We start from the raw sequence: 24774 nt of genomic DNA, 5'->3' as shown, positions 1-24774 counted from the left end.
TGCTGCGACAGAATCGTCGAGTGTAATTAGGCGAGCCTGTGCGGCCGCAGGCGAGCGCAACTATCCGCGCAGGCCACACGGCGAATCACGAATCAAGCCGATCAAAGCCGAACCCGAAGCGGAGCGCACCAGGCTAGCAGCCTACCACGCTCAACGCTGCCAAGCCGGCTTGTTTGACATGCGACTGCGACGCAGTGATGCCGCAGCTGCTCCAGGACCTCCCGCCGACGCGCCGCCCATCCCCATCGCCGGACTCGTCGGTGAATACTGCGGCGATGTCGGCGAGTACTGAGGTGACGCCGGCGAGTACTGTGGCGAAGTGGGCGAGAACGCAGGCGAAGCAGGCGAATACTGCGGCGACGTCGGCGAGTAAGCCGGCGACGTCGGACTGAATCCCTTGCCACCGCCTCGACCCGCCATAGCAGGCGACGTCGGCGAGTACACCGGCGAAGTCGGCGTGTACGCTGGACTGGCAGGGCTGTAGTTGGGGCTCGTCGGCGAAAACTTGGGCGAAGCAGGCGAGTACTGAGGACTCGTCGCCGCACCATACCGACCCGCTGGACTCGAAGGCGAATAGCCTGCACCTGCCGGACTCGAAGGCGAGTAGTTGGGCGATGCCGGACTGTAGCTCGGCGAGGTGGGCGAGTAGGATGGACTCGTGGCTCCGCCAAAGATGCGCGGCGAAGTGGGGCTGTAGGCTGGTGAAGTGGCGCCCATGTTGCCTGTCCACGGACTCATGCCGCCCAGAGCGCCGGCAGGCGATGTGGCATAACCAGGCGAAGTGGGCACGTAGCCAGGCGAGACAGGCGAAAACCCATATCCGGCAGGACTCTGTGCTCCCAACGGCGTGCGCATGGGACTCGTTCCGGACAACAGATAGTCGTTGTAGCCTCCTTCGTCGCCACCCGTCTGCGCAAGTGGACTGAACATGGCCTGCTCGTGCACGCGGAAGGCATCGTCCGACGCTGGCGAGCTCGAATCGTACGGTGTCATGGCTCCTGGTGTCTTGCCACCGGCCGCGTCGAGGGAACGAGAGGCCAGCAACGTGTCGTACGGCAGCGCGTGGTTGACAATGGTGTCTTTGAGCATTTCTAGATCCAAGTTGAGGTCGAACGCGCCCGTACCCATGGGCGCCATCTGGCCCAGCAATACATTCTGCGCAACACCCTTACAGTCGTCGACGTCACCCATCGACGCTGCCTCGATCAACAGTTCGACAGTCTCTTCGAACGTACAGCGCATCAGAGCACCCTGGTTGGTTCGGTTGATACCGTGACGAGTGATGGCCATCAAGGCACCCTGGCTCGTCATGATATCGCAGAGCAACGCCAAGTGACGGTAGTTGACGTACGAACCGTCAAACTCGATGACCGCACGCGTCTCCCGAAGCAGCGAGTTTCGCGCAGCCTCGATACCAAAAACGCGGAACACCTCGACTGGGTTGTTGCAGCTGGTTCGGATGGCGTCAACACCTTCAACCGCGAGCACCTCGGCGAGGTTGCTTCCGTCGGTCTCAAGCACCCATTCGGACACGGTGCGCCAATCACCGGTGATGGGGTCGACGCGCCGCGTCTTGTTGTCTTGTTGCACAATGTAGACCTTCCTGATACCCTTGATACCTTTCAGGTCGATCTCGGCCAGCATCTGCGAGGCAAGATTCTTGAGGAAGATCTCCTCTTCTCCCTGAGCCTCCTTCTCGGGGTCATTGTCGACCACACGGATACGCAGAATGAGGTTTTCGGCGTTATCTTCTGAATGCATCACAAAGATATCCTGTCCAAACATGGCGCTGATCTTGGAAGCCACATCAGCCATGGTGAGGTTCTTGTCGAGCATCTGGGCACGGTCGAGCTCCAGTCGCAAGAGCCACGGCGATTGACGCTCCAGACTCGCCTCGACCTCCTCGTCTGGAATCGCAAAGAAGGCTTCGACGAAATCCTTGTCCTCTTCAATCACAGTAGCCGACGGATCCGGGTCGTAGTGGACCTCGACAGCCGAGGTGACCGTTTGCAGGGTCGTGTGCGCCAGCGCGGTTTGGATCACCTTGGCCGATTCCTGTGACTGGCTGTACTGCTCGGTCAGGTAGACCGTCACCGAAGGTGTCTTGATGTTTTCGGCACAATTGATGATCTCCTTGAGACGCGGCACACCGAGCGTGACGTTCTTACTCGACACACCGGCATAGTGGAACGTGTTGAGCGTCATCTGAGTGGCGGGCTCTCCGATACTCTGTGCAGCCAGGGTGCCGCACATCTCACCTGGGTTGGCCACCGAACGGGCAAATTGGCCCTCAATCTCGCCAAGGATCCATTCCCAAGCCTCCTTGTTGATGTGGTGTTGCTCGATGACCATCTTGGAGCAAAGGTAAGAACGCAGGTGAATCTTGAAGAGCAGCGTCGCGTTCATCTGGGCCTCGCGTGAGATAGGATCGTCGCCGCGAATGACAATCAGGCGGTCAAGCACATTGCGCAGGCCGATGATGACCTCGGCGGGCGAGAGATCCGTCGGTTTTCGCGGGTCGACGTGGAAGATCTGCTGCGCGTTGAGCACCAGACGGGCCACGTTCATGGGCAGACGAACTTGCACCTGATCGGACTGGAAGATCTCGTGACGGAGCAGGTTACGGTCGAACTCGAGCTGGGCAAATTCCTCGTCAAGGAGGTCCTGTAGCTCTTGTGACCAGTCACCGAGACCGGGACGAAGCGTGCCCTTCTTGAAGCCGCCATCGTGCAAGTCGACACGGAACATGTGGCGGAAATCGGCATCGTTGAGCTTCAGTGTCAAGAGCGTCTGCGTCTCGACCTGGGCACCGTCGATGCCGTCTTCACCGTAGGCAAACTGGATGACGTTGTTGGTAGAGTTTCGGACGGTGCCGTCGTAGCAGACCATCACATCCTCAAGCGCCTTGACCAAACGACGCTGAATGTAACCCGTCTCGGCGGTCTTGACAGCTGTATCAATGAGACCTTCTCGACCAGCCATGGCGTGAAAGAAGAACTCTTGAGCCGTGAGACCTCGGAGGTACGAGTTTTCGACGAAACCGCGAGACTCGGGAGTGAAGTCGTCCTTGGTGAAATGCGGCAGACTGCGATGGCGGAAACCGAACGGAATACGTTTACCCTCGACCGACTGCTGGCCGACACAGGCTGACATCTGCGAGATGTTGATAAAGGAGCCCTTGGATCCAGAGACCACCATCTGTTTAACGTTGTTAAAGTCGGGCAAGCTTGTTTCGGCATGGTTGCCGACGTCGTCACGCGCCTGGTTGAGCACACGGTTGACGTTGGCTTCGAACGACTCTCGCAACGTCATACCAGCCTCGACCTTGAGCCAGTCGTGCCTTGCATACTTGATGTAGTCCATGACGGCCGCCTTGGCGGCAGCGATGGTCTGGTTGATGCTGTCTGTGGTGGCCTTGTCGGCGACCGTGTCTCCGATACCGATGGAGAAACCGTTGTGCAAAAGCCAGAAGTTGACGACGCGCTGCACACCAGAGAAGAAGCGCTTGCAGACGACGGGACCTTTTTCTCGGAAGATAATGTGGATGAGACCACCGGCCGAGGCGCCGACGACTTTTTTGTTGATGACACCGTACATGATCTCACCATTTTCGATATAGACACCGTCGTCTTTGAGGAAATTGTTCTTCAGACCCTTGTCCTTGTCCAAGAAGACGTTGATACCTTTAGGGATGCACATGGACAGGATCTGCTTTCCGGACCAGTACGGCTTGGGCTTGAGGATGCACGGCATGGGCACCACGCCATCCCAATCGGCGACCCAGAGCAGAACCTGCTGTACCTGTTGATAGTCGAGGAGGCAGTCTCGCAGGGAAAACTTGCGGATACCGCAGAGCGTGTCCTGCACAATGCCCATGACGGGCTTGTTGGCCTGAGGCGAGACAATCTGGCGCGGGACCCAGGCGATCTGCGAGAGCTCGGCACGGGTCTCTTCACTCTGTGGCACGTGCAAGTTCATCTCGTCACCGTCAAAGTCGGCGTTGTAGGGAGGCGTGACACTGAGGTTGAGACGGAAGGTGGAGTAGTCCATGAGCTTGATGCGATGCGACATCATTGACATCTTGTGCAAAGATGGCTGACGGTTGAAGAGGATGTAATCTCCATCCTTGAGGTGGCGCTCGACGATCCAACCGGGCTGTAGCGCCATGTCGCTGCGTCGGTTGTACTTGAGGTCGATGCGCTCGCCTGTGTCGCGGATGACGTACTTGGCACCAGGATAGTCGTTGGGACCGTTACGCACCAATTCGGAGAGCCAGGCCCTGTTGTAAGGAGTGACACGCTCGGGATAGGTGAGATTGCGGGCGATCGACTTGGGTACACCGACCTCGTCGAGCTCCAGAAGCGGGTCACCAGTGATGACGGTTCGTGCCGAAAAGTTGACACGTTTACCCATCAGGTTTCCACGCAGTCGACCCTCCTTTCCCTTTAGACGCGCGCGGATCGACTTGATGGGTCTGCCGCTCGACTGCATCGCCTGAGGCTGGCCAGCAATGTCGTTGTCCATAAAGGTGGCGCAGTGGAACTGGAGAAGCTGCTCAAAGTCGGCCAAGATGTGCGCCGGAGTTCCTTCTTGTTCCATTTTTTTGAGTGTAGCGTTGGCACGGATGACATCGGCGAGCTTGTATGTCAAATCGTCCTCGCCTCCATCTTGCACCGAGGGACGGACGGGCGGTGGCGGGACGGGAAGTACGGTGAGGACCATCCAGTCGGGGCGGGCGTTTTCTTCGGACAGACCAAGAACGGCAATGTCATGACTCGACATCTTTTTTAGGATGGTGTGTGCTTCGGAAGCGGGCAGGGGTCGCTTTTCGGCTTGAGCGATGGCGTTCTCCTCGCCGTCCTCGTCCTCGCCCTTGCCCTTTTTCCACTGGGTGAACAATTTGAGGCCCTCGCGACGAATGTTGGGCTGTACACGACCGCATCCACCGTGACCGGGCTTGTTCTGCTCGTCAAAGCCCATCTCGTCTTCATCCTTGGGATCGTCAGCTTCGCAGATCATCTTCTTGGAGCAGTACTCCCAAACGCGCTGGAAGCGACGCTTTTTGCTGCCGCGGGTGGCCTTAACGATTTGGTCAAAGACGGGATCTGTGACGGTGTCGGCCTTGAGCTTACCGCAGTGGAAGCAGACGCACTCGAGGATTTTTTTGACCTTGCCGAGGTAGCCAATGTGAAAGACGGGTTTGGCAAGGTCAATGTGACCGAAATGGCCTGGACACTCTTGGTGGCCTTCACCGCAGGTCTGACACTTGTAATTCCTATCGAGCGTACCGAGGCGCGGATCCGAGAGGCCGCCGATCCTTGGCTTTCCAGCTTCATCTTTGATTTCGGGGATCTCGACTTTGCACACCGAAATGGCTCGCTGTGGTGGTGGATGGAAGAAGGAGGCAAGAGGGAAGCGCGTAAGAGAAGGCCAGGAGAAACCAGCATCGCGAGAGCAAACGAACAAAGCGGGACGGATCCAGATTGGTCAGCATTGCGCAACGAGTTGGGATTCGGTGGTCTGTACGCATGGCATTTTTATGGCATGGCATGGCATGGCATGGCATGGCATGTTATGGCATGGCGGTCGCCGTGTGGCATAAATGGTAAACGACTCGGAAGAGAGCGCAGGGACGCAGCCGAGACGACGGAATGGGATGGAAGTAAGAAGCGTGCAAGGTACCTACAATCTCTTCGGGACTCAGAATACCGAACTGCACCTCGCGCACGGGGCGGATGGGTGCAGTCGAGTGAGCGAAAGATTGACCTGCCTGAGCGCTCATAGTGAATCAGATGAGGAAGGGGTCGCTCTGGAGGTAGAAGCGAAGAGAGCACAGTGAGGGTGGTGAAGCGGAAGCCTGACGAATCAGGGCTGAGTTGTCAGAGCTGACGACGCCGCCTCTGAGTCGGGGGTGTGGGTCGGACTGAAAAAGGAGCTGCTTGAGCGTTTGTGCGAAGTTGTAGAGGCAATGTGCAAGTTGGAATGCCGAGATGAGATGATCAAGATGTTTTTGGATTTGGAAGTTATTCAGACGAGCTGGCCTAGGCTGGGCAGGGCTGGGCTGTAGGGGGGCGAGGAGACGAACGAGGCGAGAGGGTGCGACCAAGAGGAAGCGGTTGCCAAGCCGTCGACGCAGATGAAATGCGGATGACCACGACGAAAAAGTTGTGAGGGTCAGATGATGAGCATGTAGGAGAAAGGTCGCACGACGAAAAGCAAAGCTGGAGGAGAACGCGGTCGATAAGAGAGGCGCAGGGATGGCAGCTGAAGATGAGGCAGAAGAAACAGTGCCTTGTGACAAAGCGAGTCAAGACAAGCTCGAGAAGAAGTTGGTGATGTGTTGGAAGAAGGAGATGAAGTTGTCGATGCGCAAGATTGGTAGAGTAAAGGCAAGAGAAACGAGCGAATGCAGCGCAAGCGAGGGTGGAACGATCGGATTGGATGTCCCTGTTGGATTGCGATGGTGACTGGAGACGGCGGATGCAAGAAGAACGAGGGCCGACAGAAAGAGATGCAATGTATGTATGATGAAAGAGGATGAGGATGAGGATGAGGATGAGGATGAGATGATGGTGATGGTGGCGAAAGGGTGATGACGACGACGAGACAGAGGGCGCAAAAGACGGTCGGACGACAAAGAAGAAGACGACGACGACGACGACGAGAAGAGCGACCAGAGCGCGCGCGACGCAGCGCCGCTTGAAACCGTCAAGCGTGAAGATTCGCAGCACAAAAGAGGAAGAGAAAATCACGAATCGACAGAGAGGCACCACAGCGCGCGTCAACTGACTTGATCACGAATCGGGTGCGAGTGCGAGTGCGAGTGCGCGCGCGCTGTGACCAAATACGAGAGAGTCTAAGGCTGAGCAGATTCTTGATAGGATTAGACTCGTGACTGTGAAGTGGGCCGTTCATGGTTGCTTGGCTCTCTTTCTCGTCGCTTGCTTCTTACTGCTTGCTGCTCGCTGCTCGCTGCTTGCTGCTTACTACTTGGAAATTGCAAAATTCTGCCCATTCACGCGATTCGTGAATATCACACGTCAGGGAAGGATTACTTTTTAGTCACGAATCCTTCTAACGTGCGACGTGCAAACAAGTGAGAGTGTTTGGTCGAACACCAAAATAGGTTTCATAATAAAAATCAATTCACGATCCGACGTGATCGAAGTCACGAGTGAAATTCACGATTCACGATTGTGAATCACGAATCACGAATATCACGAATATCACGAATATCACGACAGCAGGCCCGTTCATGGTTGCGATGGTGCTCACGGCTTGAAAAACAATGTTAACTCCTGTTGTATAACACTGCCATTTCGAGTGCGTGGTGCGCGGTGCTCAGTCGTGTGCGCCGTCGTAGCGGCGATGCCCAAGTCGAGAGTTGCAAAAACCAAGCGTAAAGCACGAGGCACGAGGCACGGGCAAGCCTAAGCTGCAACTCAGTCAAAGCTTGCGTCAGTGCACAGCTGTGGCTCAGTAATCACTACACCCAAAGCACGCAGTCACGAGGAGTACAGAGAGTCGCAGCAAAATACGCTCACCGCACTCACACGCTACGACGCAAGCGAGACCCTCGTGCCTCGAATGGCCCATTCGTGATTCGACCCAACTACATCTCCTATCTCGTCGTCCTTGTCCATCATTCGCGATTGTCCCAAGTCTCTGGCTCTTGGGTATCATCCGCCTTTCATAACAGCGCTGCGATTCCTTGAATCATCCCTTCACGCTCACGCCGATTGCTACGCCGATTGCTCCGTGGATTGCGGCGTGGATTGCTACGTGACGGTGCTCGACGCAAGCCGTCCTCCACCGAGCTGTGCTTGTCCTGTGACCCGCATCCGTTCAACTGGCATCGTGTACAATGTCGGCGCTCTGGTCAGCGTGGGGCGCAGATGCCTTCACCGAGCAGGTCGAAAAGGCCACGTCCGAAATGCTCCCCGTAGGCTCAGAAGACATTGCGCTCAACCTCGAGATTTGTGACCAGGTGCGAGCCAAGCAGGTCCCTGCCAAACAGGCCATGCAGGTGCTTAAGCGTCGCCTTAGCCACAAGAACCCCAACGTCGTCCTCCTCGCGCTTGGTCTCACCGACATCTGCATCAAGAACGGTGGCGATCATTTCCTCCAACAAGTGGCATCGCGCGAGTTCATGGACAACCTCCTCTCCGTCCTTCGTAATCCAGCTGGCGTCAACAACGACGTCAAAAACAAGGCGCTCGGCCTCATCCAGAACTGGTCACAGATCGCGCAGGCAAAGCCAGCACACATGAGCTACATCACCGACATTTACCAACAGCTCAAGAGCGACGACCAATTTGACTTTCCCCCCCTTGACCCTAACGCCGCAGCTGTCGCCGCCGCTCTCGTCGAAACGCTCACCGCACCCGAGTGGGTCGACGGCGATGTCTGTATGCGATGCCGTACCGCATTCACCACCTTCAACCGCAAGCACCACTGCCGCAACTGTGGCAACGTTTTTTGTCAGCAGTGCTCCAGCCACAACATGGCGCTTTCCTGGTTCGGCATCGGTCAAGATGTACGCGTCTGCGATGGCTGCTACGCTCGAAAAGGTCCTCCCAAGAACGCACTCAAGCTCTCGCGGTCCAAGAGCGCCAGCTCTTCTTCTCCTTCCACCTCCTCCAGTAAACATGTCCCTTCTGGCCGCGGTGCGTCGTCCTCCTCATCCCACCACCGCTCCGCAACCCTCGGTGCCAAGTCAAAGCGCAGCGCCCGCCAAAAGGAGGAGGACGACATTGCGCTCGCCATCAAGCTGTCTCTCGAGGCTTCGGCTGAAACTGCACCGCAGCGCTCTCGTCCCACCTCTTTTGCAACACCAAGTCAGCCCTCTGCTGCCACTTTGAGTGCACACAAGCCTCCCAATGGCCGCGTGCTCGAAGGCACCGATGCAGACAATGATCCTGACCTCGCTGCTGCCATCGCTGCCAGCCTGAGAGACTGGGCGCCTCCGCAACCGAGTGCTCCCTTCGGTCTCAACGACACAGCTGGCCCTGCACCCACTTCGGCGACCGATGCCAGCCAGTCTGCAAACTCACATCTGCCCTTACCACCCTCGCTCGACCTAGCGCCGCAAGACGTCGACAACATCCTCACCTTCTCCCAGACGGTGCAAGCACAGCAGGCGCACAACCAGCGCACCGGCATGGTGGGAGCACCTCTGCCCGCGTCGGTGCAGGCCATGTACGAAAAAGCATCGTCTGCAAGGCCTCGTATGGCGCGCAACCTCGAAGAAGGTCATCGACGCCACAATGTGCTGGTCTCGATGCACGATAAGCTCACCGAGGCGGTGCACCTGTATGACCGTTTGCTCGATGCACAAATGACACGTCCCGCTCAAGCCTACGCTCCTCATGGCTATGCGCAAGCCACCTACCCCGCTGCTTCTCATCAGGGCTATGGCTATGGCTACCAGCCGTCGATTCCACTGCACGAATCTGCTTATGCCGCCCAACAGGCTGGACCTTCGTCTCTCTATCTTCAGACGCCGCAATCTCACGCTGGTCCTCTTTCAGATTATTCGGGTACTCCTGCTCCGTGGCTCCCTCAGCAGCAGCAGCAGCTTCAGCCTCAGCCTCAAACTCAGCCCCCACAGTACGAACAGCCGCCGTATCAGCCAACCCAACAGCCCTACGCACCCCACGCAGCTCAGCCCCAATACGCACGCGATCAACCACCCCCACAACACTCAGCGCAACAACAACAACAACAGCAACAACAACAGCAACAGCAACAGCAACAACAACAGCAACAGAAACAGCAACAGAAACAGCAACAGAAACAACAGCAGCAGCAGCATCTTAACCCGCAGTATCAGCAGTATGCTTCACCCAATCCAGTCAGCAACCATGCCAATGCCGTCTACGCTGACCCCAACCAAGCGCTCTCACCCACAAGCACAGTTGCAAATACGGCACAGTACGCAGCTTATGACTATTCAGGCGCAACAATCGACCATGCATCGCATACACAGGCCAACAGTGTTGCACACACGACAGCGCCCGCCTACGCTCAAACCAACGGAGCAGCTAGCATGTCGTCGGCTGAACCTCTGGCATCGCAACCTCCGGATACGCTTTCTGTGCGTACCCAGGGTATCATGGGCGGGGCACCGTCCAATGTTTCCACGGTGGTGCCGGCTGACAAGTCGCAAGTCATCAATGATGGAAAGGGCAACGAATCGATTTCTACGTCGCATCTGCCGGAAGACGCGTCCATCTCGAGCCGCAACGGATGGAGTGCGGTGCCTACACCGGCCTTAACAGAGGGTGCACTTGAACGCACAGCCACAGGAACCGATGTGCAGCACCAACGTCAACAGCAAAGCTACCATCAGCAGCAAGCGCCTGTCAAAGCTGATACAAGCTACCTGCCTCTGTTCCCCGTAGCACCTCATCCCGACAATGGATTTGGACCGGATCGCAATGCAGCCGAAGCAACGTCGCCGATGGCTAGTCCCTACACCAATGCACCGTCGTCAGCAGGCATGTGGCAAAACCCAGCGGGGACAGGCGTGACAAGTGCAAGTGCAAATGCAAATGCAAATGCAAATGCAAATGCAGATGCAGCCGCCACGGAATCGCCTTTGATCGAGTTTTAAAAAGTCGCCCATGTGATCTTGGCGAGCACTGCGATTCGATTTGTACATGGTCGTTTCCTTATGTGTACCTTCTTCTCTGCAATCCGAGCCCATTGGGCTGAGTTGTCGAGTGACTGCGAGTGAGTGTCAAGAGTGGGTTGGCTCAGCGTGGGGGAGGATGATTCGTGATTAACATAACGTTATCCACAATTTTGAGATCGCGGCCTGTGGGGGTGTTGCAAGCATCTGGTTGGCTCGGCGCGGTGTGGTCCGCCCATCCAAGTAGAAATCTGGCTGGCTAGTTAGTTGCATATACGATTTCGGCTCGCTGCTTTCGAACCAGAACGCAGCTAAAGGACGTCTGGCTGCCAAGCGTAAGCCACTCACGATTCGTTGAACCGAACACGGCTCGCCTCGAGATTGAATTTCTTTTGCTATCCGACGACCATGCTTCCAAGCACGAATCGTGAATCGTGAATGGTGCTTGAGAAGAACCGATCCGTGGTGCCTGCTTGTTCGATGACGAATCATCAAGGTGAACAGCAAGGTGGAGGGAGGCGAGAGTCCAGTCACCTTTTGTGTTTGTCACCTGTAACCAGATCGTGACCTTGCAAGGTACAAGGTAGACACAGTACAGTACAGTGCGCTCACTCAACAGGCAATGAGAATTAATTAGTCATAATTCGTGATTGTATTTTTTGAGAAATACGAAATAAAAACAAAAATCAGAAATTCCGCTGCCGATTTGTGCGAATCTGTTGTTTTCAGTTAACTTAGGATTAGCAACAGCTGTGTGCAGTCACAGTCGTGTGTGCATTGTACTCACGACTGTAAAACTTGTGCTCGCGTAACCCACTCATACGGATAGTCACGAGTGGTGAGTATACTCGTGACTGACCGGCGTGGGGATGCGTTGTGGCTTTCTTCTCGAAAAATCTTACCAAGGCTAAGGATCGGACCCTATTCGTGATTTCAAGTTGGACAGAAGAGACACGAGATGCTTTCGAGTTTGCTCCCTGTCAGCTCAGACTGGTTCGAGCCCTTCTCCTCATCTTCGATCATCATCATCATCAAGAACAACATCATCATCGTCGTAAGCCTCCGACGACCTTTTCATCCCACTTCACCTAGGACTACTTTCTGCCGAGTCAACTGCATTTCTCTTCGCCGGCGCCCGTCTTCACTGCCATTCTTCGGGTCGTCGGTGCTTGGTCGCGCTCTCATCCTCGATCATCTTCGGTGTCTCATAGCAACTTCTGTACCGCTTGGGTTTCCTTCGATTCGAGTCTGAGTCTGGAGCTTCCTATAGCTCGCTTGGCCTACTCTTGCACTGCGCTGAATCCGAGTTTCGCTCAGACTAGAAACGATACGTAGCAAGCACCGTAGCTGTCGCATTGCTACCTGCAAGGATGCTGTCTTCACCAAGCTGTGCGGGACGACGCATCTGGAACGGCATCGACTGGGATGTTTGTTTCCAGCAGAACGTGCTCAACTCGTTTATACCTTTGGCGCTCATTTTGTTCTCCTTCCTCTCTCTTGTCCTGCATCAGATCCGCAGACGTCGTGCGCTCACCGCCTCTGCCAAGCACGTAGCAAGCCTCGACCCAGCAGCTTCTTCCTTTTCTGCTGTCCTACATGCCTCATCAGCTCAACAACCATCTTCCGTACAGCGTCCAGTCGCCTCTATACGCTTGGTATCTTCTCGCGGACTCGCCGGTCTTGCTCGACGCCTGTTGAGTACTATTCTTCCCTGGAACTCTTCCCGCATCCTCCGTAGCGACAGTGTCTCCTCCGTCTACTCATCAACATTGCCCTTCGCATCGACCAACGGATCATCTAAAGCCGCTCCTTCCGCCGCCGCCGCCGCCGCAGCAGCAGCGTCTCAAGCCGCACTGGAAGTCTTTCACACCGAAAACGCTGTCATTCTCAACGAGGTGCATCTCACCCCTCCCACCTCTCGCGATCCTAAATTCGCTCGACGCCTCCTTCAGCTCGAGTTGCTGCGTCGGATCGTCGATGTCTTTGGCTCCATCTTGCTGGCGGCGCTTCACGCTGGAGATTGGGCCACCGGCTGGCATTCTAGAAGCTATCAAATCTACTGGGCTACTCTCTGGTTCTACCTCGCCTCGATATCCGCTTACTCGCTCGCATCCAAGCACTCCTTCTTCTCACACAAGGCGACGCTCATGTCGGTCTATGTGGCTGTCGCTCTCTTCAATCTGCGCACCGCGCTTTTGAATCACTACGCACATCCACAGCTCCACACGCGCGGAGCTGTGGTACTCACCGCGATCGAGCTTCTTGTCGGCTGCATCGTCTTGGCACCCACTCTTACCTTCCCAATTCAGACGGTTCTCCCTCGCGACCTTCGAGCAATTTACACTACCATGTCGCCAGAGACGCAACACGGCATTCCGGGGACTGCCTTCCCATCGCCCCGCCTTGACAGCGTAGACCGTCTCGCACAACCGTGCGCCACGGACGTCAATCCGGACACGCCAACCAGCGAGCTCATCCCTGCCCCAGAGGAGACCGCCTCGCTTCTCTCTCGTGCCACGTTTGGCTTCGTCACCCCCGCCATAGTCAAACATTACAGGACCCAATTCACGCTGGCTGCCATTCCGGATCTGCCTGTAGCCGACAAGGCTGCTGCCGTTGTCGCCTGCTTCCGTGCTTACACCTCAACCCAATCCGATGATGCCCCAACTCCACCTGCTGCTTCGCGCAAACCACCCAAGCACGGTCTGCACGCTGGTCTCTCGCCTTCCACTCGACCGCTCTGGCGACGCCTTTTCGGTCATTTCAAGTGGTTCCTCGCTCTGCAATTCTTCTGGGCAACCCTCGAGGCGGGTCTGAACCTTGTGCCACCCTTTTTCCTGCAAAAGATTCTTGCCTTCATTGCTGCGAGAGACGAACAGCGCCGCAGCGGGGACTATCGCGATGCTCAGCCCCTCCATCTCGGCATTCTCTACGCTTTCGGCATGTTTGTCGGTCAGATTTTCGCCTCGATCTCGGCTTCACGAGCTCTCTTCATCGGTAGGCGTATTTGTATCCGTCTGCGTGCTATTCTGATCACCGAGATCGTCACCAAAACGCTCCGACGCAAAGATATCGGAAGCACCGGCGACAAGGATGATACAGACAAGGCTGCCGACGCCGAACAGGCGCACGACAACTCGAGCGCCGCCGCCAAGAAGAAGGCTAACGCCGACGCGGCAAAGGACGCCAAGCACTCGACAACGCCCAAACGTGCCACCGACGGCCAGGTCGTCAACCTCATCTCGGTTGACGTCTTCAAGGTGTCCGAGATCTGCGCCTATCTGCATTTTCTCGCTCCACGTGCACCGCTCGTTATTGGCCTTTGCCTTGTCTACCTGATCGCGCTTCTTGGCTGGTCGGCCGTGATCGGTTTCCTTGTACTGCTTGCTTCGCTTCCCATTCAGACGCTCGTCTCGCGTTGGTTTGTCAAGCTGCAGAAGCGTCTGCTCGAAACCACCGATCAGCGTCTTAACCTGGCCACAGAGGTGCTCGGCTGCATCAAGACTGTCAAGTTCTTCGCCTGGGAGCGTTCGTTTAATGCCCGCATGGACGAGGCGCGTCAGCGCGAACTCCAAGTGCTCGCTACCCGCTACTTGGCCTGGCTCTGCAATACGTTCACCTACATGGGCACGCCCATGCTTGTCACTTGCGCCACCTTTGGCGCCCACACCAAACTTTTCCATCAGCCTCTTACTGCCGAAAAGGCGTTCACCGCTTTGGCGTTGTTCAACACACTGCGCAACCCGCTCGATGCGCTTCCCGACATGATTGTACAGATCCTCAACTCGCTCGTCTCGGTGCGACGCATCGACACATATCTGCGCGAGGAGGAGACGAAAAAGTACCAGCAGCTTCTCCGCGATGTTGACGCCAGCGATCTGGCTGATTTCGAGGGAGACAGCTCAGACGGCGGAGCCTGTGCAAGCTCAGCAGCGTACCATGAGGGCCGTTTGATTGGGTTCGAGGATGCTAGCTTTACCTACGTCGATGAAGATAGCGAGTTGGACGAAGGCGCTTTCTGCCTGCGCGAGATCAATTTGCGCTTCCCCGTCGGTAAGCTGAGCATTATCGCCGGTCCTGTTGGCTCTGGCAAGACAACTCTGCTCTTGTCGCTGCTAGGCGAAACGCGTCAGCTGAGTGGACGCACGTTTATGCCATGTCCAGTAGCTCGCGCCACGGCTCCGATCGACCGCGCTACCGGCTTGAGCGAGTCGGTGGCGTACTGCAGTCAGAGCCCCTGGCTGCTTGGCACAACGCTCAAGGAAAACGTGCTGTTCGGCTCTCGCTACGACGAACGTCGCTACCGTGCCGTCGTCAAGGCTTGTGCTCTCGAGCCCGATCTGAAGATGCTCGAGTATGGCGACGAGACCGAAGTCGGCGAGAAGGGCACGTCCTTATCCGGTGGGCAAAAGGCTCGAATCGCACTAGCACGAGCGCTCTATTCATCTGCCAAGCACGTCCTCATCGACGATGCGCTTTCAGCTGTCGACAGCCACACGGCCAAGCACCTCTACCGTCACGCGCTCAAGGGTGCGCTCGCCAAGAACCGAACCATCATTCTCGTCACGCACGCCATCAGTCTCTGTCTGCCAGGTTCTGCCTTCGCTGTCGCCATGGACAACGGCAGCGTCGTGGTGGCAGGTACGCCGGACGTTGTTAATGCAACTGGCGTCTTTTCGGAGGAAGGAGAGGCTCTGCAGTCCAGTCTAAAGGCCGCCGACGCAGTTGAGAACGGCAACGAGGAGATGACGATCGAAGAGCTTGCCGCTGGAGGCAGTGACGAGGCAGAGCGAGAGGAAATGGCCAAGAAGCTGGAAAAGAAAAAGGCACACACCAACGAGGAGACGTACAGTTCTGGCGCTGTAGGTACCAAGAACTACGGCTTGTATTTGGGATCGGTAGCTAGCAAGACGCGATATGCGGTGCTTCTCTGGGGCTCGCTTCTTGTTTTCTTCTTTGCTGTGCGATTGCTCGACATTGGCTCGGGCGCCTGGCTCATGAGATGGGCCAAGTCGCACGACTACCGCGAGGAGACCGCTGACATCCGTGTAGCTGCTGTCGGTGGGGCACAGCAGCGTACATTCGGCTCTACATCCGAGCAGATTCGGACGTTCATGACAACTCCGCTCATTGACACGATCTGGACCAACCGACCGTCGTTGTTGGGCAATCTGCGCCTGGACAATGTTTTGCATCGCTTGGCGGACCGCTTGGCCGGTGCCAACCAACTACAAACCCACCCAGCGGCTTCGTTCGCCGACACGCTGACCAGCCACTACTCTGCCGCTGAAGGTTTCCATGGACAGCGCGTACTCTCACTAGGCTTGGTCAACAGCAGCAATGTGTCAAAGAGGGGCATGGACGCCGTGTTGACACGTCTGAATAACGGTTACTCACGCGGCACGAGTGGCGACCTGGATACGTTCTACCTTAGCGTCTACTTGGCCATTTCGCTCGGGTTTATGACCATGGCGGTGTTGCGAGATGGATACGAGTTCTTTATCTCGCTCCGAGCTTCGCGGCGTATCTACCGACGACTCACGGATGCCATTTTAAATGCGAGACCGCAATTCTTCGATCGAACGCCGGTGGGTCGTATCATGAACCGGCTGTCAAAGGATGTCGAGACGGTAGACCAGGAGATGGCGGTGTGCATGCTGTTCCTGCTCGAGTGCACACTGACGGCCACTGCGATCTTGGTTTTGATCTGCTGGGCTACGCCCATCTTTCTGGTGGTGGCGCTCATCGTGATCTGCGTATACACGGTGATTGGAGCGCTGTACCTGGTAAGCTCGCGCGACCTGAAGCGCATCGAATCGGTGGAACGATCGCCAATCTACACGGTGGTCGGCGAGGTGCTCAACGGATGTGTTACGATTCGCGCGTACGGCGACGCGGGGCGTTTTACTCGACACTGCCTGCGTCTGGTGGACAAGGCGAACCGGGCATTCTTCTTCCTTTGGTACGAGAATCGATGGCTGTCGGTGCGCGTCGACATTGCGGGAGCGTCGGTGGCGTTCCTGTCGGCGGTATTCTTGCTGCTTCGAACGGACATCAAGGCGAGCTTGGCCGGGTTTGTACTCGCATACGCTATCACATTTGTGGAGTCGGTGCTGTGGATCGTACGCATGTATACCCAGACCGAGATCAACATGAACAGTGTGGAGCGTATTAGCGAGTATCTGAATCTGGAGCCGGAGCGTCAGTCTGGACAGGAACCTCCAGCGTACTGGCCTAGCAGCCAAGGCAGAATCGTGATCAAGAATCTGGCGGTTCGGTACACGCCCGAGTTCCCTCGCGTTCTGGATGGGATCAACCTGGAGTTTGAGCCCAGAGAAAAGGTGGGCATCGTGGGACGAACCGGATCGGGCAAGTCGACGCTTGCACTGTGCTTTTTTCGCTTCCTCGAGGCGGAGGAGGGATCGATCGAGATTGACGGTATCGACATCGCATCCATCCCGATCCGTACGCTGCGGGAGAGGCTGACGGTGATTCCGCAAGATGCACAGCTGTTTAGTGGTACGGTGCGATCCAACCTGGATCCGTTCCATGTGTATGAGGACAGCGAGCTGTGGATGGCTCTGGAAAGGTGTCGATTGGCGTCGTTTGCCACGCCAGCAGTGTCGCGTGCCGTGAGCCGCGCGCCGAGTCGACCTGGATCGCCAGGAGCCGAGGAGGACGCCGAGATGTACGGTCGAACCAACATCATCACGTCGCTGGATGCGCCCGTGGAGCAAGGTGGACGCAACTTTTCGGCAGGTCAGAAGCAACTTCTTGCTCTGGCGCGTGGACTTCTCAAGCTTCGCGACAGTCGAGTCCTGGTGCTGGACGAGAGCACAGCGAATCTGGACTCGGCTTCAGACGCACAGATTCAAAAGACGATCCGTCAAGAAATGGCACCGCAAGCGACAATCATTACGATTGCCCACCGGATCAAGACGATCGCAGACTACGACAAGATTGTTGTGCTGGGCAAGGGCAAAGTGATCGAGTGCGGAACCCCATTGTCGCTGATGGAGGAGGAATCGAGTGTGTTCCACTCCATGTGCGAGCAGAGCGGTGAAATGGGCGAACTGCTTCGGATTGCCAAGCAGGCCGAGGAGCAGCGATCTTTGGTGCGCAGCACGTAGAGCAACAGCAGCGACCATCGGTGGCATAGCAAGCAGCATTCAAGTCAAGTGAGGTGGACCTGCAAGTCTCGGTCTCACACACTCAATTTTGGCAAATGCCAGTCACGAGTCACGAGTGGCTCTGGATGCAAAGGGGGAAAACCCCCTCAAGAGTGTTGCCTAGTTGCATCCCGACATCGCATGGCAGCTAGCAGACCGAAAAAGGAAAAGTCTGGAAAAGAGTGGATCGGCACGGATGCATGGCGAGTGGAGCTGTAGCTGTCCCCAACAACGTTAAGTTAGCTGTTGTTTACGAGATACAGTATATATCAACTCAAGTAGAGTCGCTTTGGAACGATGGTGCCGTTGCCACTCACGACTAGGCAGCAGCCTGTGAACTGGGATGAATCGTGAATTGCCGTGGTTCGGCAAACGCACGATGGCTGTGGTACATGGTAGAGCAGGCCGTCAACGTTTGTGCTGGCTGTTTGATCGACGCAGGAACAGGAACAGGAACATTTCGTAGTCACAGGCGTCAAGCTCGGCAGCTAGCCGGTCAACGTATAGGAGGACCCTGCTGAGCTGACCTGTGGCGTGTTCTGCGAGCAACAACTTCGGCGTCAGGTGGCGCTTTGCATCTGTGGGCTGCGATGCGTGGTCGGCTGGTTCGTTCCGTGTTGGGCCTAACTTTGCTTCACTCTGCGACTGTTGGCCTTACCCTGCTGCAAGGGCGTTTAGCCTGTCGGCGTGTTCGATGTTATTGCAAGGGGAAAATCATTCGTGATTGAATTCGGAGAGGACGCGTCCAAGTGTGAAGCGTAAAGCGTGAACAGGACAAGGCGCAAATGAAGAGAGAAGCACAAAGCGTGAAGCGTGAAGCGTGAAGCGTGAAGAGCAGCAGGTGAATTGGGCATCAGAATCATGAATTGGCTTGGCTGATGCGAATTTGCAGCTCCGTTGACACTCCAGAGCTACCTTACGAGTCGTGAATAACTTGGGTCAACTCAACTTGGCCAGCGCGGCGTTGTGCCAAGCCAAGCGAAAACAATCACGAATCCTCCACGCTCTGCACCAACAACTCAACGCCTGTGTTCGAGGCAAGAAAAGAAAAACTAAAACAAAAACAAAAACAAAAACGAAAAAGGCAACCAAGACGTGGGATGAAGCACCCACAAAAGCGCCTCTCTCTCTCTCTCCCTCTCTCGTTGGCTCTCGTGTGTGTGTGAGTGTGCGAGTGTTCCTGTCTCGCTTGTTCGGCTGATGTTGGTTGTTAGCTTCTTTTTTCTACGTTCGTGGTTGTTGGCACTGACTCTGTGACTTGTTCTCGCATCGCTCTCACCTCGCAGTACAGATGCGTGCATGTCTGTTGATCATGTCAGGTTGATCAGCTAAGTTAGATAGTTCGAGTCTTTTGCATCTATCCACGATTTGTGATTCGGGATTCGTGATTCACTTGTAGAGCGCCCGCACGCATCTGGTTTCACTGTCGATCCCTTTTCCCTCTCCGATACCTTTGTGCTTGCACCTCCTCTGCTTCGCTTTCCACTGCTTGTCTCGCTCGCTTGCGTCGTCCTTGTAGACGCCGCTTTGGTTTACTTTGCTTGTTTGCCTGTCCTCTCGTGTCCTCGCACCGACATCCGTCCCTCTTGACCAGCGCTTTCGCCCGTCGGTCAAGCCGCCCACGTTCATTCCAACAAAACACGCCTCTTGGTGCCACCAGGGGCATCTGTGTATAAGAACGTGTGTGTGCATCTTTGACATCGCGCTTTCCTACATTCGTTTCCTGTCTTGACACGTTGGTATAGAATCCGCCTCGCCACCTTGTCGCCATGAAGTCCTCGTCCGCATTGGTCGGCCTGGCTGCCACCGCTGCTCTCACCACCGTCGTCTATGCAAAGCAACACCTCGACGTCTCGCATGAGCCTCTTTCCGGCTTCTTCACCGCTGATGGCACCCCTTCTCATCCCAAGTTCCTCGCCTCAAGATGGGAAACTTCCGAGCTGCCTCTTGACTTCCGCAAGCGTGCGCTTTCCGGCGCAGGCTCCAAACGAAGCCAAAAGACGTGCCGCTCCAATCGTGGCCAGCAAGACGCCAATGAGCATAAACCCCAACACAAAGGCCGTCACGCCCTGCTCGATACGCTTGACCATCTCGGTCATCAGGTGAGCAGCTGGATCGAGGGCGGCAAGTTGCACGACCACTCGCTCGGCATCGTCATCAACAAGGCCACCGACAACTCTGCCGACAACGAGTGGCTCGTCAACGTTGGCTTTGGCACTCGTCCGCAAACGCTCAAGATGGTCTTTGACTCGGGCAGCTCCGACACCTGGGTCTACTCGCCTGCCTGCTGCTACGCCAACAACCATACGTTTTTCGATCCCGCCAGGTCTTCCACCTACCACAACCGCACCATCGGCGCCAGTGGCACGCCCCAGGCTGCCGCTCCCGGTACGCCCGCTCAGCCGTGGTCCTACAGCTATGGTTCCGGCTCCAGCTCCAACGGGTACGTCGGCATCGATGACTGGACTTTTGGCGTGCAGAAGCTCAAGGTGAACCAGCTTCCCGTCGCGCTCGCCACCAGCATCACCGGTGGCTCGCGTGCTTCGCGAGGTATGGAGGGCCTCGTCGGTCTTTCGTCCGGAAGCGGTTCCAGCACGCAGGGTGGATGGACGACTCCGTTTGAGGCCATGTCATCGCGTGGCCTGCTCAAAGAGACCTACCTCACCGCCGCACTCCGCAAGGCCAACCGCAAGACTGGCAAAGGGGGTGGAGGACGATACACGTTTGGCGAGATCGACGATGATCTTCTCGAGGGCGACATCACCTGGACACGTGCGCTCTCCCCTTATCTCTGGGCCGGTTACTTTGACCAGATGACCATGGGCGACAAGCTGCTTGCCATCGCTCCTGGCACCAACGAGCGACCGCAACGGTTTATGATTGACACGGGTTCCGCCGTACTTTACCTTCCACCTCCGATTGTGGCTGACATTAACAGTCAGATTGTGGGTTCCTACATTGCCGACTCGAGCAGCGGACTTGCTTTCCCTTACCTGATCCCCTGCGACACGGGCCTCAAGCGCTACGAGAGGAAAGCCAAAAATGTTGCATTCAACCTGCAGATTGGCGGTACCAACTTTACCATTCCCAAGGAGGACTATGTCTTCTATGCCAACGAGCCCATCCCACCCGCCAAAATCGGCGGCAGAAAAGGCATGTGCTACTCGGCCTTCCAGACTGGACCCGCGCAGATCTCGATCATCGGTCTCAGCTTTATCAAGAACCACGTCGTGGTCTTGGACCAGGGTGGACGCAACCTTACTGTCTCGGCTCGTCGCATCGGACTTGGTCAGCGACGTGATGTTCGCTACGATTGAGCGTCGCGTGCTGCTTTTGTCTCTATATGCTCGTTTTTTTAGATGCGCTCAATGTCACCGGAATGCTTGCGACTTGGCTGTCATGGCTATTTTCGACAAAAATCGGGGCTGTGTGATTGTGCTAGTGTCAAGTACGAGGTGCCAAACAGACGCTTTCCTCGATCGTGCATAGTTGCAGCTCGACGTGCATGCTGCCCATCCTACAAGAGCTGCGCACAGCCGAGTCATCCTGAAGCCAGACCGAAGCCATGATGAGGTCACGCGTGTGGATACAGAGGTGGGCGTTACGTGTTTCTGTAAAGAACAAAGAGCTGGACAAAGTCAGGTGTTAAAATGGGCCCTTTTTTGAAATATTTGGGGTGAGTCCGTGTCTATTCACGATTCACGATTCACGATTCGGGTGCTTTGCCGCTGGTGGAGTTGGGAATGAGGGAAGAGTCGAGTGAGTCAGGGTTCAACACGTCCAACCAAAAACAAAAACCGCAAACGCACCAACTCACGACTGTGACTGCGCCTGTAGTAAACCATGAAAGCAAGCCACCAGCTGCGCTGCAGCTCTTCGTGCTTAATTCACGATTCACAATCACGAATTCACAATTCGTGATTGTCTCGAGCGCATTCCGACGTTTCACAGTCTCGGCATCCGTGGTTCAGGAATCGTGATTGCCTCGCTCGGTCAGGCCTACTGGACTGCTTCTGACCACGACAAGCACGCTCCTCGTCGACAACGACAGAGCAAGCACGCATATCTCGTCAGATGCTGCCAAACACCGTCTTCTAGTCACCATGCCAGGCTTACGGCTCAGCCGCAGTAGGACACTCTAACTGCAGTCGCCCCACCTCATCGCACGCTCTTTCGTATCCTGATCGCCTCTAACAGCCTGCTCACTGGCACATTGGTCGGACGCGGCTCGTTGCTGCTGTGGTAATCACTACTGTCAGACGCCTCTTGCGGCCATGTCGAATCATGCCGGCATCAGCCAAGCCTCTCGTGGTAGGTCAGCCTTTGCTACCTCCTCGTCCGACTTTGCACTTCCCTTTGGCGCATCCCGATCCGCAGCCCGTGACCTTTCGCCCAGCACGAGCAGCAACACGGACGCAAACAGCAGCGCTGGTAATGCCGCCTTGTTTCGGTCGAGTGCCTCTTGTTCTTCGATGCCCATCTCGATTCCGTCTAGTCCATCCCTCCCCTTCATCCACTCGGCCGACGCTCATCAAGTTCACATTCTCGGCTCGTCTCCTTCCAAACTTGTCACCTCTGCAACCGGGCTAGGCATTGGCAACTTACCATCACGCTCGGCCAGAGACCATGCCAATTCGCTTTCTAACCACTTCAGCGCACAGCCGCACTCTCCCCCGTTGTCACTTGCAGGCCAAGGTTGGCCTCCACCCGCCTTGACAGCGTTGCCAACCGCTGGGTCGTCGTCATCCTCGTCCCCCTCGTCTAGCAGCGTCACCACTCCCGCAGCGTTGCTCAGACGTTCCCAGGCTATCAACTCGCCTGGCTTCGCCATCGCCTCTCCAGCTCGATTTCGCCGGGCGAGCATGTTGGGACGAGAGATCACTCCCTTCCACCTCGACCACGACGATCACTACGATCAACAAGATACGTCGCACAATATTCCTTCCGTACAGCAAGATTCCAAGTCTCTCAATACACGCTTAAACCAAGACCCGGACGATGGCGACGATGAGATGATGCAGGTCGAAGACGACGACGCCATGGCCTCGCGCGCGCCGAGCCCGTCTGTCATGGGTCCGCCACTTTCGTTCTTCAGTACACCAAGCACTCCTCCCCCGGCAGCATCATCAGCATCATCGCATCTGCCAAGTACACGCCCCAGCCTCGCTTCTTCTGCTCTCGCACGTGCCTCGGCCTCGGATTCAGGTCAGGACAGCTCCTCTTCCACAGGCGGCGCCGGTTTACCTCGCGCAATACCACCTTCTCCCTCTACAGGTCCATCCATCGGCTCACCATTGGGTCACACAGCTAATCGATCGCGCTCCTCGTCGCTGCTGTCCTCCAATGTCGTCCGCAAAGCCGTCACGCGCCGAGGCAATCTCTTGCCTAAAGATCGTTCCATCGCGCGTGTCGCAGCCTCGTTGCAGGACGAATGCAAGCCCGAAGACTCGGAGATCGCATCCGAAGCCAAACTACAGAAACGCTTGGGTGGAGAAGCTACGCTACCGCGCACACCACGATTCGGACCCAGCGGCACAACAGGTGGTGGCAGCAGCAGCAGCAGCATCAGCATCAACCATGGCGCCATGCGGGCTTCACGATCGCCCTTCTTTGGTGCCACCGCGACCCTGGGTACAGGCTTTTCAAGACGCAAATACATGTGGGATGATGATGTCGATGACATTCAAGGTGTATTCACCGCCGATGGGCTTGATGACGGCGAAACTTCCGATACGTCGTCCGAGCAAGAGGAAATGATGATGTACTACTCACGTACCGATTCGCTGTCCGACGAAGAGGATCACATGCGCAGCCGCGGCGTTCACTCCTCGAATGCTATGCCAGACGCCGCCTCATCCTCCAGTACCGCCGGTCTCGCCAACCCAGCGGCGGCCAACGACGCTTCCGGCCAGGTGAATGGTGTCAGTGGCAATGCTGCAGCCAACAGCACAACGCTGTCGACCAGCTTCGGTTCGGCCTCGGCCACAGCCACTCCTGGAGGCGCAGGCTCGCTGCCCCGACGCAAAAACAATGCGCTGTGGATGGGTTTCAGAGACAAAGCCAATGCGCACAAGTGGTCTCCGAGCGCCTCGACTGGCTCGTCCGGTGGAGCGAGTAGCGGGGTGTTTGCCGGTGAACGAGCTACTTGGCGTCGAGCAGGCGCAGCGTCTGGCATGGATCTCGACACTTCGCCTCGCGTGCTCGGCGCTGCTGGCTCCGGTGCGCGTCTCTCGAAACGCAAGACAACGGGAGACGACAGGTACGAACCGTACAAACGACGCGCGGTTTCGCCCATGAATCTTGGCTCGTCTCTCGGCACGACCCCTACAAATGCTAGTTTCGCAGCGGCAGTAGCAGCTGCGGCGTCATCGAACGCTAACGCAGCTTGCAATAACGGGGGTGGTGGGTCCAACTCTCCGTTGCTCATGCCGATCTCTTCGCCCGGTGGTGGTGTGCTCTATCGCGGTGTGTATCATCATCACTATACAACTTATGCTTCGCGATACTCGACGTCGCCCACGATATCTCGACCGTGTACACCGGTCAATTCAGCGTCCACAGGAGCGGGCGCGGCAACGATTGCGATGACGAGCGCCATCGTAGCTATGGGCTCGTTTTCTCCCGCTGCTTCCGGAAGCGGGCCGGGCTACGGCTCGGGCGCACTGGGTCTGTCCATCTCGGCCAACAACCCGCAGAGCATGGAAACAAGGATGCAGTTGGAACAGCAGGAGGAGAACGAGGCGTTGATGGATGAAAAAGTGGGTATGCTCGGTTTGTCATAAGAGTGGGCTGCCGACGTTGGCGTACAAGTCGGCACAGTGCACAAGCTAAGCGCAGAAACTCGGCTCGATTCCTGGCGTGCACTATCTCGCTCGCTCTCGTGACCGCATCATGTTCATCATTCACGTTCGACACGACGCGCTCGACTTTGCACGACGCGGAGTGCTCTCGATGATTTGTATTACTGGACCG

At 56.5% G+C, this 24774-nt stretch overlaps 5 protein-coding genes across 5 annotated transcripts; 4 read left to right on the top strand and 1 right to left on the bottom strand.

Moving 5' to 3' along the window:
* Positions 1 to 150: 150 nt before the first annotated feature.
* Positions 151 to 5782, bottom strand: UMAG_03863 (putative DNA-directed RNA polymerase II core subunit RPO21; the record flags this gene model as incomplete). The annotated part of the gene is made up of 2 exons (XM_011391989.1): positions 151 to 5379; positions 5687 to 5782. The coding sequence occupies 2 exons, from the start codon at positions 5780 to 5782 to the stop codon at positions 151 to 153; spliced, it is 5325 nt and encodes a 1774-aa protein (XP_011390291.1).
* A 2082-nt stretch (positions 5783 to 7864) lies between these two features.
* On the top strand, positions 7865 to 10615 carry UMAG_03862 (uncharacterized protein; the record flags this gene model as incomplete). The annotated part of the gene is made up of 1 exon (XM_011391988.1): positions 7865 to 10615. The coding sequence occupies one exon, from the start codon at positions 7865 to 7867 to the stop codon at positions 10613 to 10615; it is 2751 nt and encodes a 916-aa protein (XP_011390290.1).
* Positions 10616 to 12003: 1388 nt separating this feature from the next.
* On the top strand, positions 12004 to 17763 carry UMAG_03861 (putative bile acid-exporting ATPase; the record flags this gene model as incomplete). Its single annotated transcript, XM_011391987.1, has 1 exon — positions 12004 to 17763. One exon carries the CDS (start codon positions 12004 to 12006, stop codon positions 17761 to 17763), a length of 5760 nt encoding a protein of 1919 aa, XP_011390289.1.
* A 1808-nt stretch (positions 17764 to 19571) lies between these two features.
* Positions 19572 to 21119, top strand: UMAG_03860 (uncharacterized protein; the record flags this gene model as incomplete). Its single annotated transcript, XM_011391986.1, has 1 exon — positions 19572 to 21119. The coding sequence occupies one exon, from the start codon at positions 19572 to 19574 to the stop codon at positions 21117 to 21119; it is 1548 nt and encodes a 515-aa protein (XP_011390288.1).
* Positions 21120 to 22076: 957 nt separating this feature from the next.
* UMAG_03859 (uncharacterized protein) lies at positions 22077 to 24584 on the top strand (the record flags this gene model as incomplete). Its single annotated transcript, XM_011391985.1, has 1 exon — positions 22077 to 24584. One exon carries the CDS (start codon positions 22077 to 22079, stop codon positions 24582 to 24584), a length of 2508 nt encoding a protein of 835 aa, XP_011390287.1.
* Positions 24585 to 24774: the final 190 nt, after the last annotated feature.

The sequence above is a fragment of the Mycosarcoma maydis genome, chromosome 10 (assembly GCF_000328475.2).
Source record: "Mycosarcoma maydis chromosome 10, whole genome shotgun sequence".
NCBI lineage: Eukaryota > Fungi > Basidiomycota > Ustilaginomycetes > Ustilaginales > Mycosarcoma > Mycosarcoma maydis.
The sequence above is the reverse complement of the archived record's forward strand: the minus strand, read 5'-3'. Positions and strand labels throughout refer to the sequence as shown.